At 43.3% G+C, this 14782-nt stretch overlaps 1 protein-coding gene across 1 annotated transcript in view; it reads left to right on the forward strand.

Moving 5' to 3' along the window:
• The window catches only part of LOC124000093 (synaptotagmin-C-like), a 44605-nt gene that overhangs the window by 3144 nt on the left and 26679 nt on the right, over positions 1–14782 (forward strand). The window contains exons 3-5 of the mRNA XM_046306222.1: positions 7420–7602; positions 10152–10278; positions 10858–11076. Coding sequence (XP_046162178.1) covers positions 7420–7602; positions 10152–10278; positions 10858–11076 — 529 coding nt within the window. The remainder of the gene's footprint in view (positions 1–7419; positions 7603–10151; positions 10279–10857; positions 11077–14782) is intronic.

Consider the following 14782-nt stretch of genomic DNA (forward strand, 5'->3'; position numbering starts at 1 on the left):
CTGCTGAGGAAAAGCAGGCCCAAAGCATGATGATGCCACCACCATGTTTGACAGTGGGGATGGTGTGTTCAGGGTGATGAGCTGTGTTGCTTTTACGCCAAACATAACGTTTTGCATTGTTGCCAAAAGTTCAATTTTGGTTTCATCTGACCAGAGCACCTTCTTCCACATGTTTGGTGTGTCTCCCAGGTGGCTTGTGGCAAACTTTAAACAACACTTTTTTTGGATATCTTTAAGAAATGACTTTCTTCTTGCCACTCTTCCATAAAGGCCAGATTTGTGCAATATACGACTGATTGTTGTCCTATGGACAGAGTCTCCCACCTCAGCTGTAGATCTCTGCAGTTCATTCAGAGTGATCATGGGCCTCTTGGCTGCATCTCTGATCAGTCTTCTCCTTGTATGAGCTGAAAGTTTAGAGGGACGGCCAGGTCTTGGTAGATTTGCAGTGGTCTGATACTCCTTCCATTTCAATATTATCGCTTGCACAGTGCTCCTTGGGATGTTTAAAGCTTGGGAAATCTTTTTGTATCCAAATCCGGCTTTAAACTTCTTCACAACAGTATCTTGGACCTGCCTGGTGTGTTCCTTGTTCTTCATGATGCTCTCTGCACTTTTAACAGACCTCTGAGACTATCACAGTGCAGGTGCATTTATACGGAGACTTGATTACACACAGGTGGATTGTATTTATCATCATTAGTCATTTAGGTCAACATTGGATCATTCAGAGATCCTCACTGAACTTCTGAAGAGAGTTTGCTGCACTGAAAGTAAAGCGGCTGAATAATTTTGCACGCCCAATTTTTCAGTTTTTGATTTGTTACATTTTGATTTGTTACATATCCAATAAATGTCGTTCCACTTCATGATTGTGTCCCACTTGTTGTTGATTCTTCACAAAAAATACAGTTTTATATCTTTATGTTTGAAGCCTGAAATGTGGCAAAAGGTCGCAAAGTTCAAGGGGGCCGAATACTTTCGCAAGGCACTGTATGTGTATGAACATAAGATTCAACAACTGAAACACAAACTGAACAAGTTCCACAGACATGTGACTAACAGAAATGGAATAATGTGTCCCTGGACAAAGGGTGGGGGTCAAAATCAAAAATAACAGTCAGTATCAGGAGAGGCCACCAACTGCATTAAGTACTGCAGTGCATCTCCTCCTCATGGACTGCACCAGATTTGCCAGTTCTTGCTGTGAGATGTTACCCCACTCTTCCACCAAGGCACCTGATTCGGGCTCTTCGCTGGCCATGGCAGAACACTAACATTCCTATCTTGCAGAAAATCACGCACAGGACGAGCAGAATGGCTGGTGGCCTTGTCATGCTGGAGGGTCATGTCAGGATGAGCCTGCAGGAAGGGTACCACATGAGGGAGGAGGATATCTTCCCTGTAACGCACAGCATTGCCTGCAATGACAACAAGCTCAGTCCGATGATGCTGTGACACACCGCCCCAAACCATGACGGACCCTCAAATCGATCCCGCTCCAGAGTACAGGCCTCGATGTAACACTCATTCCTTCGATGATAAACGCGAATCCGACCATCACCCCTGGTGAGACAAAACCCCGACTCGTCAGTGAAGAGCACTTTTTGCCAGTCCTGTCTGGTCCAGCGACAGGTGGATTTGTGCCCATAGTTGTTGCCGGTGATGTCTGGTGAGGACCTGCAATACAACAGCCCCCGCCTACAAGCCCTCAGTCCAGCCTCTCTCAGCCTATTGTGGACAGTCTGAGCACTGATGGAGGGATTGTGCGTTCCTGGTGTAACTTGGGCAGTTGCTGTTGCCATCCTGTACCTGTCCCGCAGGTGTGATGTTCGGATGTACCGATCATGTGCAGGTGTTGTTACACGTGGTCTGCCACTGTGAGGACGATCAGCTGTCCGTCCTGTCTCCCTGTAGCGCTGTCTTAGGCATCTCACAGTACGGATGTTGCAATTTATTGTCCTGGCCACATCTTCAGTCCTCATGCCTTCTTGCAGCATGCCTAAGGCACATTCACGCAGATGAGCAGGGACCCTGGACATCTTTCTTTTGGTGTTTTTCAGAGTCAGTAGAAATAACTATGAAATAACACATATGGAATCATGTAGTAACCACAAAGTGTTAAACAAATCAAAATATATTTGATATTTGATATTCGTTAAAGTGGCCACCATTTGCCTTTACACACTCTTGGCATTCTCTCAACCAGCTTCATGAGGTAGTCATCTGCATTTCAATTAAAAGGTGTGCCTTCTTAAAAGTTCATTTGTGGAATATCTTTCCTTCTGAATGCGTTTGAGCCAAATACAGAAGATAGCCCTATTTGGTAAAAGACCAACTCCATATTATGGCAAAAACAGCTCAAATGAGCAAAGAGAAATCACAGTCCATCCTTACTTTAAGACATGAAGGTCATTCAATGCGGAAAATTTCAGTAGAAAGGCGTCTTTAGTGTCCTAAGTTTTCAGAACTGTGACCTTAATTGCCTACCGTCTGTAAGCTGTTAGTGTCTTAATGACCGTTCCACAGGTGCATGTTCATGAATTGTTTATGGTTCATTGAACAAGCATGGGAAACAGTGTTTAAACCCTTTACAATGAAGATCTGTGAAGTCATTTGGATTTTTACGAATTATCTTTGAAAGACAGGGTCCTGAAAAAGGGACGTTTCTTTTTTTTCTGAGTTTATATCTATATCTATGGAAAGTATTCAGAACCCTTGACTTTTTCCTCATTTTGTTATGTTACATCCTTATTCTAAAATGTATTAAATAATTTTTTGCCCTCATAAATCCTAACACAATACCCCATAATGACAAAGCGAAAACTGGTTTTTAGAAATGTTTGCAAATGTATTCAAAATAATAAACAGAAATACCTTATTTACATAAGTATTCAGACCCTTTGCTATGAGACTCAAAATTGAGATCAGATGCATCCTGATTCCATTGATCATCCTTAAGATGTTTCTACAACTTGATTAGAGTCCACCTGTGGTAAATTCAATTGATTGGACATGATTTGGAAAGGCACACACCTGTCTATATAAGGTCCCACAGTTGACAGTGCATGTCAGAGCAAAAACCAAACCATGAGGTCGAAGGAATTGTCTGTAGAGCTCCGTGAGCTCCGTGTCCAGGCACAGATCTGAGGAATGGTACAAAATCATTTCTGCAGCATTGAAGGTCCTCAAGAACACAGTTTCCACCATTTTTAAATGGAAGAAGTTAGGAACCACCAAGACTCTTTCTAGAGCCGGCCTCCTTGCCAAACTGAGCAATTGGGGAAGAAGGGCCTTGGTCAGGGAGGTGACGAAGAACCTGATGGTCACTTTGATTGAGCTCCAGAGTTATCCTTTGTAGATGGGAGAACCTTTCAGAAGGAAAACCATCTCTGCAGCACTCCACCAATCCAAGTGGCCAGACGGAAGCCACTCCTCAGTAAAAGGCACATAACAGCCCGCTTGGCGTTTGCCAAAAGACACCTAAAGACTCACAGACCATGAGAAACAAGATTCTCTGGTCTGATGAAACCAAGATTTAACTCTTTGGCCTGAATGCCAAGTGTCACGTCTGGAGGAAACCTGGAACCATGTAAAGCATGGTGGTGGCAGCATCGTGCTGTGGGAATGTTTTTCAGCAGCAGGGACTGGGAGACTAGTCAGGATCGAGGAAAAGATGAATGGAGCAAAGTACAGAAGTACAGAGAGATCCTTGATGAAAACCTGCTCCAGAGCGCTCAGGACCTCAGACTGGGGCGATGGTTCACCTTCCAACCTTAAGCATACAGTCAAGACAATGCACGAGTGGCTTCGGGACAAGTCTTTGAATGTCCTTGAGTGGCCCAGTCAGAGCCCAGACTCGATCGAACATCTCTGGAGAGACCTGAAAATAGCTGTGCAGCGATGCTCCCCATCCAACCTGACAGAGCTTGAGGATCTGTAGAGAAGAATGGGAGAAACTCACCAAATACAGGTGTGCCAAGCTTGTAGCATCATACCTAGGAAGACTTGAGCCTGTAATCTCTGCCAAAGATGCTTCAACAAAGTATTGAGTAAAGGGTCTGAATACTAGTTTTTATATATATATATATATATATATATACATTTGAAAACATGTCTAAACCTGTTTTTGCTTTGGAATTATGGGGTATTGTGTGTAGATTGATGAGGGGGAAAAACGATTTAATCCATTTTTGAATAAGGCTGTAAAGTAACAAAATGTGGGGGGAAATCAAGGGGTCTGAATACGTTCCGAATGCACTGTGTATACAGTACCAGTCAAATGTTTGGACACACCCACTCATTCCAGGGTTTCTCTTTATTTGTACTATTTTCTACATTGTAGAATAATAGTGAAGGCATCAAAACTATGAAATAACACACATGGAATCATGTAGTAACCACAAAGTGTTAAACAAATCAAAATATATTTGATATTTGATATTCGTTAAAGTAGCCACCATTTGCCTTTGCACACTCTTTCTTCAAGTGCATTTGCACTATGATGAAACTGGCTCTCATGAGGACCGTCACAGGAAAGTAAGAGCCAGAGTTACCTCTGCTGCAAAGGATAAGTTCATTGGAGTTACCAGCCTCAGAAATTGCAGCCCAAATAAATGCTTCAGAGTTCAAGTAGCAGGCACATCTCAACATCAACTGTTCAGAGGAGACTGTGTGAATCAGGCCTTTATGGTTGAATTTCTGCACAGAAACCACTACTCAAGGACACCAATAAGAAGAAGAGACTTGCTTGGGCCAAGAAACATGAGCAATGGACAATTGGAAATCTGTCCTTTGGTCTGATGAGTCCAAATTTGAGATTTTTGGTTCCAACCGCCGTGTCTTTGTGAGAGTCAAAGTAGTTGAACAGGTGATCTCCACATGTGTGGTTCCCAATGTGAAGTATGGAGGAGGGGGTGTGATGGTGTGGCGATGCCTTGCAGGTGATTGATGTATTTAGAATTCAAGGCACACTTAACCACCATGGCTACCACAGCATTCTGCAGCGAAATGCCATCCAAATCTGGTTTGCGCTTAGTGGGACTATCATTTATTTTTCATCAGGACAATGACCCAACACAGCTCCAGGCTGTGTAAGGGCTATTTGACCAAGAATGAGTGATGGAGCGCTGCATCAGATGACCTGACCTCCACAATCACCCGATCTCAACCCACTTGAGATGGTTTGGGATGAGTTGGACCGCAGAGTGAAGGAAATGCAGCCAACAAGTGCTAGGCATATGTGTGAACTCCTTCAAGACTGTTGGAAAAGCATTCCTCATGAAGCTGGTTGAGAGAATGCTAAAAGTGTACAAAGCTGTCATCAAGGCTAAGGGTGGCTATTTGTTAACACTTCTTTTGGTTACTACATGATTCCCTATGTGTTATTTCAAAGTTGTGATGTCTTCAATATTATTATACAATGTTGAAAATAGTAAAAATAAAGAAAACCCCTTGAATGAGTAAGTGTGTCCAAATGTTCAACTGGTACTGTATATATTTTTAAGTATGTGATAATTATATTATCTAAGGGTCATCAAATTTCTGTGATTGGTTGTCTAGTGTATACATTTTCTGAGTGTTATTCTGAGTATTAACCCTGTCTGTCTCTCCAGTGAATGTATGTCTGTGAATGAACCCTATCGATCTTTTTGTGTGTGTTATTTTTTTTCCAACTCTGTTTCTATTTTTGATGTAAATGCCATGTTATAGAAGGGTCCAGACACCTTTTTTTGTGATTTCACTTGCTTTTGGGAAATTTACCCCAAACATGCAAATCACTTCCTCATCCTGGTTGTGCAGTACGGGGGCCCTGAAAAAACATGAAAAAAGGCTCCAAAAAACACCCAATAAATATTTTTTAGAAGCGGCAAAGCTCTCAGTATAGTGATGCAGGTCTTTAGATGTAGTACACGTGAAAATGTGTCATTACGAACATTATCCATAACGTTATATTCTATTTTGTTGCGACTCGAGCGATACTACATCCATTCTACAGGCAACTGACAAAATAAAGGAAACACTTGAGTAAATGAGGGATACAAAGTATATTGAAAGCATGATTCCATATGTGTTATTTCATAGTTTTGATGTCTTCACTTTTATTCTGCAATGTACTTCCACACAGTAGGTTCCAGGCATTTGTAGAACCATTGAAGCTGTTCTGGCGGCTCGTGAAAGTCCAGCGCCCTATTAAGACACTTTATTATGGAGTTTCCTTTAAATCAAATCAATTGTATTTATATAGCCCTTCGTACATCAGCTGATATATCAGTGCTGTACAGAAACCCAGCCTAAAACCCCGACCAGCAAGCAATGCAGGTGTATAAGCATGGTGACTAGGAAAAACTTCCTAGAAAGGCCAAAACCTAGGAAGAAACCTAGAGAGGTACCAAGCTATGAGCGGTGGCCAGTTCTCTTCTAGCTATACCGGGTGGAGATTATAACAGAACATGGCCAAGATGTTAAAATGTTCATAAATGACCAGCATGGTCAAATAATAATAATCAGAGTAGTTGTCGAGGGTGCAACAAGTCAGCACTTCAGGAATAAATGTCAGTTGGCTTTTCATAGCCGATCATTGAGAGTATCTCTACTGCTCCTGCTGTCTCTAGAGAGTTGAAAACAGCAAGTCTGGGACAAGGTAGCACGTCCGGTGAACAGGTCGGTGTTCCATAGCCGCAGGCAGAACAGTTGAAACTGGAGCAGCAGCACGACCAGGTTGACTGGAGACAGCAAGGAGTCATCATGCCAGGTAGTCCTAGGGTTCAGGTCCTCTGAGAGAGAGAAAGAAAGAAAGAAAGGCCCCATCCGATGATACCCCCGGACAGGGCCAAACAGGCAGGATATAACCCCATCCACTTTGCCATAGTACAGCCCCCACACCACTAGAGAGATATCTTCAACCACCAACTTACCATCCTGAGACAAGGCCGAGTATAGCCCACAAAGATCTCCGCCACGGCACAACCCAAGGGGGGGGGCGCCAACTCATTTAATTTGGCAGTTACCTATAGCAGCAGTCTAAACAGAGAATGGAACAGGTGGTTTGGGGAAATGGCTAGAGTAGCGCAAAATGGAATATAACATTGCCGATAAAATTCGTAATGACACAATTTCATATGTACAACATCGAAAGACCTGCATCACTATACTGAGAACGTTTCAGTTTCTAAAAGGACGTTTTGGGGTGTTTTTGGAGCATTTGTACTGGACAACGAGGATAATGAAGGGTTTTTCTGTTTGGGGTAAGTTTCTCAAAAACAACTGAAATCACAAAAAAGGTGTCTGGACCCTTCTATAACATGCCATTTACTTTAAAAATGTAGATTTGGTTGTAAAAAAGGGAACTTCTCCTTTAACCCTGTCTGTCTCTTCAGTGAGTGTTAATGTGTCTATTAAGCCCTTCTCTCTCCCCAGGCCCAAGCCCATGACTCACCAGTTGTCCAGCCCTGATTTCCATGGTGAGGAGAAGAGCGAGCAGGTGACCAGCATTGGCCAAATCAAACCGGAACTCTACAGACTGCGTGGGGGCGACCAGGGGGAAGGGAAAGCAGGGGACAATTGTGGCAAGATCAGCTTCCTCCTGCGCTACGCCTTCAAGTGAGTGAACCGATTCACTTAATTAATCCTCTTCACACCTCGGTCTGAGTGTTAAATATACATTACATTAAGGCTTAGACAGAGGATCAACAGCTGCTCTGTCATCACAGCTGAGTTAAGGTACTTGCCCTAGAAACTCTATCATTGCAGTGTCAAGTATCACATAGTGGGCAGTTTTTATCACCAATATATACTTTTACATTATGGACTAAATAGTGTACACAAGATAGATAGATAGACATTGTTATTGTAATTGTCTAATTTTCCATACCTTGAGTGCATTAGTCATGCATGCCTCCGTTGTAGGTTTTCTGCAGCACTGGCTCTGTTTATGTAAATGGTGGACGTGCCCCCCTCCGGACGGTTGAAGATGGGAAGATGGAGGGAGGACAGAGAGGAGGGAGAGGTCAGGGGCAGTGTAGTACAGTCTGCTAGGTCAATCTCAGTCTCAGTCTATCTGTGGCTCTGTGGCTGCCTGGTGGGGTCCTTTCTTTCTGCCGTCACACAAAGAAACATTACAATGGAGAAAGAAAGTGCTGATGTTTGAAAAACAAGGGAGTGAGAGGCAGTTAGGGTCATGAATTATATATGGTGAGCTACTTTAAACAGCAGACCCTGTCAACACATAATAACACCAGACTGTTATAGCACGAATTACAGACGCACAGAGGGAGGGAGGGAGGGAGGGAGGGAGGGAGGGAGGGAGGGAGGGAGGGAGGGAGGGAGGGAGGGAGGGAGGGAGGGAGGGAGGGAGGATGCTGTTGCTGTATCTCTACCTGTACCTACATGAATTTCTACCTCACGTCACAAGATCATTTGTTCTGCTCTGCTTTCTGACACACTGTGAATCTTTGTTAGAAAATCTAGAGAGAGAGGAGACAGACAGAGAGAGCGGGAGAGAGAGGGAGAGAGTGGGAGAGAGAGGGAGAGAGAGAGATAATGTGTCACCTTCTCTTCACACTGTTAGCACTGTGTGGGATAATTGTAATGTATTTACCATACATCAATGTTAACGTGCTAGACCTGAGCACATTTGGGGAATAGCAGTCAGGACAACAATGTCAATTTTCCCTCGGCCCTTTGGGAAATGTATTTTCTATTGACACTGTAGTTAAAAGCTGACACTAGTGCTGTGGGAATAGGGTGGTTTCCAGCCTTTGAGGAATTTCCCTCTGACACATCAGTAATAGGTGTATTTTCTGCCGAGTGCTTCTGGGACCGTGGTAGTAGGCCGTCATTGTAAATAAGAATTTGTTCTTAACTGACTTGCCTAGTTAAATACAGGTTAAATATATATATATTTTTTAAAGGTTGTCTTTTGTTCCTGCTCTTTGTTGTCTTGATGTTCAAACGGACATGTGAGAGTAGGAACACTGCAGTGTTTGTTGTTGTAATGAGGTAATGTTTTTGGATGTGACATGCCATCAGGGACAGCTTTTATACAGGACTCACCTGGCATTTTCAATTATGCTTTATAAAACTACACTACTCAGAGTCATAAGGACTACAGTTCCCAACACGTACTGACAGTGTGTATCAACTTCTAAGCGGAGATGATACTGGACTTAAAGTAAGTAGATAGACTTAAGAAATACTAATTGGACATGTTTCTCTGATTCACGTGTTTATCCAATTTAAATATAACTTCCTAATTTACTAATGACGGTATTAATCTTATCCCTGATTTGATGTGATTGTAGGATTGGCGTGTTTACCTGATTTCCTTAATTGGACGTGTTTGCATGATAAACATTAAACCTGATTGGATGCAATCATGTCGTCAACAGGCTTATCTCAGTCCTGATTAGGCCAGATGATTAAACAGTGTGTTAGTCTGAGCTGCTATTGGCTATAGCCTGGTGGTGCTCTCTTCCCCAGTGTTCACGCTGTGCTCCTAAAGGCCCGTAATGAAGTGGTGACACGCTCGTTAACACAGAAAGACAGGGTATAATGAGGTCTGAGTAAAGGCCTGCCAGCCATCTTCACTCTCTTAATTAAATCCCTCATAAGTAGTTCTGCAGACAGACCACTGGACGTAGGCGGTTTAGATGGACGTAGGCGGTTTAGATGGATGTCTTCGCGTGTGTGTGTATGCATGTGTATATGTGCAAGACTGTGTATGTGTGTGTGCGGGCATGTGTATATGACCCAGACTGACCATAACACAGTGGAATAGCCTACTATGAGGAGTATTAATGGCTTGGCTTCTCTCCCTGGAACTGCTGGAGCCAATCTGTAGCTTTGTAGCAATGGATTATGCTACTTGTAGAAGTTGCTCTCATTCACAGATCTACCTTCCTCACATTCCCCATTACTAGGGAGTTAACCTTTAAATCAGTGTCACGGGCTGCTTCATCCTAGACCTCAATGGATCCCCATCGACCCACTCCATAGATACAACCTACTCTCCTAACCACTCCACTGTCTCTCTATCTACTCTGTCGCCCTATGTCTGTCCAGCTAAGTTTGACATATAGATCGTGTTGTGTGTGTGTGTGTCCCAGACGGTGAGTCTAACATAGATTGTATATGTGTGTCCTCGTCTGCAGTACAGAGCAGCTAGTGGTGAAGATCCTGAAGGCTGTAGACCTGGCTGCCAAGGACGCCAACGGCTTCTCAGACCCCTACGTTAAGATCTACCTACTGCCAGACAGGAAGAAGAAGTTCCAGACCAAGGTAACACATTTATCAAGCCTGATCCCAGATCTGTTTGTGCTGTCTTGCCAATGACCATAAATAGCTTGGAAGAGTGCAAACAGATCTGGGATCAGGCTGTCATTTATTACACTTGTCAGTTTTCACACAAATTGAAGGCACAGTAAAATACTAACCCGACAAATGTGTAGTTTCACTCTGATGCCAATTGAGAAATGTGTTCATGCATAACTTGGAGTTCTGTGTGAATCCTCCATTGATGTCACTCAAGAGATTTGTGTATGCATTACCACGAGAGATTTGTGCGGAGTTTCATTGCCGTTTCTCAAGTTGGGATTTGATTCTAAATTACTATCAGTAATTTATTATCATTTATAAATGCGTAGTCTCCTCCCTTACTCATTGGAATGATCTGATATTTCGTTCAGCCTAATCTGAATAAATATGTTAGGCTGTCTAGCAGACTCTCTTGTTGACTCTTGTCCGCTCTCTCACTCTCTCCCCCTCTCCCTCTCCCTCTCCTTCCCCTTTCTCCCCCTTCACCTCTTTACCTCTTTACCACTCTCCCTCCTCAATTGCCCCCTCTCCTTTCTCCCACAGGTCCACAGAAAGACCCTAAACCCTATCTTCAACGAGACGTTCCAGTTCGGTGTCCCCCTGGCAGAGCTGCACTCCCGGAAGCTACACTTCTCTGTCTACGACTTTGACCGCTTCTCCAGACACGACCTGATTGGCCAGGTGGTTGTGGACAACCTTCTGGACTTCAGCGAGGGCACAGGGGAAAAGCCTGTCTGGAGGGACATAGTGGAGGGCACAGCGGTGAGAGAGAGAGCCCATGCCTGACACCATAATGCCAATGCAATGCCACCACTATGTTACCATGATGACACAACTATATCACTATAATATCACCACTATGCCACTATAATGCAACCACTATGCCACCACTATGCCACTACAATATCAACATTAATGCTATAATGCTCCCACTATACCACCAATATACCACTATAATGCTACCACTATACCGCCACTATAATGTCACCACTATACCACCACTATGCCACCAATATGCCACTATAATGCCACCACTGTACCACCACTATACCACTATAATGCCACCGCTATGCCACTATAATACCACCACTATAATGCCGCCGCTGTGCCACTATAATGTCACCGCTATGCCACTATAATGCCATTGCTATGCCACTATAATGCCACTATAATGTCACCAGTTTACCACCACTATACCACTATAATGCTACCAATATGCCACTATAACGCCACCACTATACCACCACTATGCCATTATAATGCCACCACTATGCCGCTATAATGTCACCACTATTCCACTATAATGCTACCACACTATCATTACTATGCCACTATAATGCCCCTATAATGTCACCACTATACCACCACTATGCCACCAATATACCACTATAATGCTACCACTGTACCACCACTATGCCACTATAATGCTACCACGGTACCACCAATATGCCACTATAATGCCACCACTGTACCAGCACTATGCCACTATAATGTCACCACTATACCACCAATATGCCACTATAATGCCACCACTATGCCAATATAATGCCACCGCTATGCCACTATAATGTCACTACTATGCCACTATAATGCCACCACTATATCACCACTATGCCACTATAATGCTACCACTATACTACCACTATGCCACTATAATGCCACCACTATGCCACTATAATGTCACCACTATACCACCACTATGCCACCAATATGCCACTATAATGCCCCTATAATGTCACCACTATACCACCACTATGCCACCAATATACCACTATAATGCTACCACTGTACCACCACTATGCCACTATAATGCTACCACGGTACCACCAATATGCCACTATAATGCCACCACTGTACCAGCACTATGCCACTATAATGTCACCACTATACCACCAATATGCCACTATAATGCCACCACTATGCCAATATAATGCCACCGCTATGCCACTATAATGTCACTACTATGCCACTATAATGCCACCACTATATCACCACTATGCCACTATAATGCTACCACTATACTACCACTATGCCACTATAATGCCACCACTATGCCACTATAATGTCACCACTATACCACCACTATGCCACCAATATACCACTATAATGCTATCACTATACCACCACTATAATGTCACCACTATACCACCACTATGCCACCAATATGCCACTATAATGCCACCACTATACCACCACTATACCACCAATATGCCACTATAATGCCACCACTATACCACCACTATACCACCAATATGCCACTATAATGCCACCACTGTAACGGCGTTCGTCTGTTGAAGGAGAAGCGGACCAAAATGCAGCGTGGTGGTTACTCATCTTCTTTAATAAAGAATAGACGATACATGAAATAACTATATATTTACAAAACAACAAACGGAACGTGAAAACCTATACAGCCTGTCTGGTGAACAACTACACAGAGACAGGAACAATCACCCACGAAAACACTCACAGAATATGGCTGACTAAATATGGTTCCCAATCAGAGACAACAATAAATCACCTGACTCTGATTGAGAACCGCCTCAGGCAGCCATAGACTAATTAGTCACCCCACAACACCCCAAGACAAAAACACACCACAATAACCCATGTCACACCCTGGCCTGACCAAACAAATAAAGAAAACACAAAATACTAAGACCAAGGCGTGACAACCACTGTACCACCACTATGCCACTATAATGCCACCGCTATGCCACTATAATTATAATGCCACTGTAATACCACCATTATAATGCCACTATAATGTCACCACTATACCACCACTATGCCACCAATATACCACTATAATGCTACCACTATACCACCACTATAATATCACCACTATACCACCACTATGCCACCAATATGCCACTATAATGCTACCACTATACCACCACTATACCACCAATATACCACTATAATGCTACCACTATACCACCAATATGCCACTATAATGTCACTACTATGCCACTATAATGCCACCACTATATCACCACTATGCCACTATAATGCTACCACTATACTACCACTATGCCACTATAATGCCACCACTATGCCACTATAATGTCACCACTATACCACCAATATACCACTATAATGCTACCACTATACCGCCACTATAATGTCACCACTATACCACCACTATGCCACCAATATGCCACTATAATGCCACCACTGTACCACCACTATGCCACTATAATGCCACCGCTATGCCACTATAATTATAATGGCACTATAATACCACCATTATAATGCCACTATATTGTCAGCACTATACCACCACTATGCCACTATAATGCCACCACTATGCCACTATAATGCTACCACTATACCACCACTATAATGTCACCACTGTACCACCACTATGCCACTATAATGCCACCGCTATGCCACTATAATGCCACCGCTATGCCACTATAATGTCACCACTATTCCACTATAATGCTACCACACTATCATTACTATGCCACTATAATGCCCCTATAATGTCACCACTATACCACCACTATGCCACCAATATACCACTATAATGCTACCACTGTACCACCACTATGCCACTATAATGCTACCACGGTACCACCAATATGCCACTATAATGCCACCACTGTACCAGCACTATGCCACTATAATGTCACCACTATACCACCAATATGCCACTATAATGCCACCACTATGCCAATATAATGCCACCGCTATGCCACTATAATGTCACTACTATGCCACTATAATGCCACCACTATATCACCACTATGCCACTATAATGCTACCACTATACTACCACTATGCCACTATAATGCCACCACTATGCCACTATAATGTCACCACTATACCACCACTATGCCACCAATATGCCACTATAATGCCCCTATAATGTCACCACTATACCACCACTATGCCACCAATATACCACTATAATGCTACCACTGTACCACCACTATGCCACTATAATGCTACCACGGTACCACCAATATGCCACTATAATGCCACCACTGTACCAGCACTATGCCACTATAATGTCACCACTATACCACCAATATGCCACTATAATGCCACCACTATGCCAATATAATGCCACCGCTATGCCACTATAATGTCACTACTATGCCACTATAATGCCACCACTATATCACCACTATGCCACTATAATGCTACCACTATACTACCACTATGCCACTATAATGCCACCACTATGCCACTATAATGTCACCACTATACCACCACTATGCCACCAATATACCACTATAATGCTATCACTATACCACCACTATAATGTCACCACTATACCACCACTATGCCACCAATATGCCACTATAATGCCACCACTATACCACCACTATACCACCAATATGCCACTATAATGCCACCACTATACCACCACTATACCACCAATATGCCACTATAATGCCACCACTGTAACGGCGTTCGTCTGTTGAAGGAGAAGCGGACCAAAATGCAGCGTGGTGGT

This window comes from Oncorhynchus gorbuscha, linkage group LG16 (assembly GCF_021184085.1).
Source record: "Oncorhynchus gorbuscha isolate QuinsamMale2020 ecotype Even-year linkage group LG16, OgorEven_v1.0, whole genome shotgun sequence".
NCBI classification, from domain to species: Eukaryota; Metazoa; Chordata; class Actinopteri; order Salmoniformes; family Salmonidae; genus Oncorhynchus; species Oncorhynchus gorbuscha.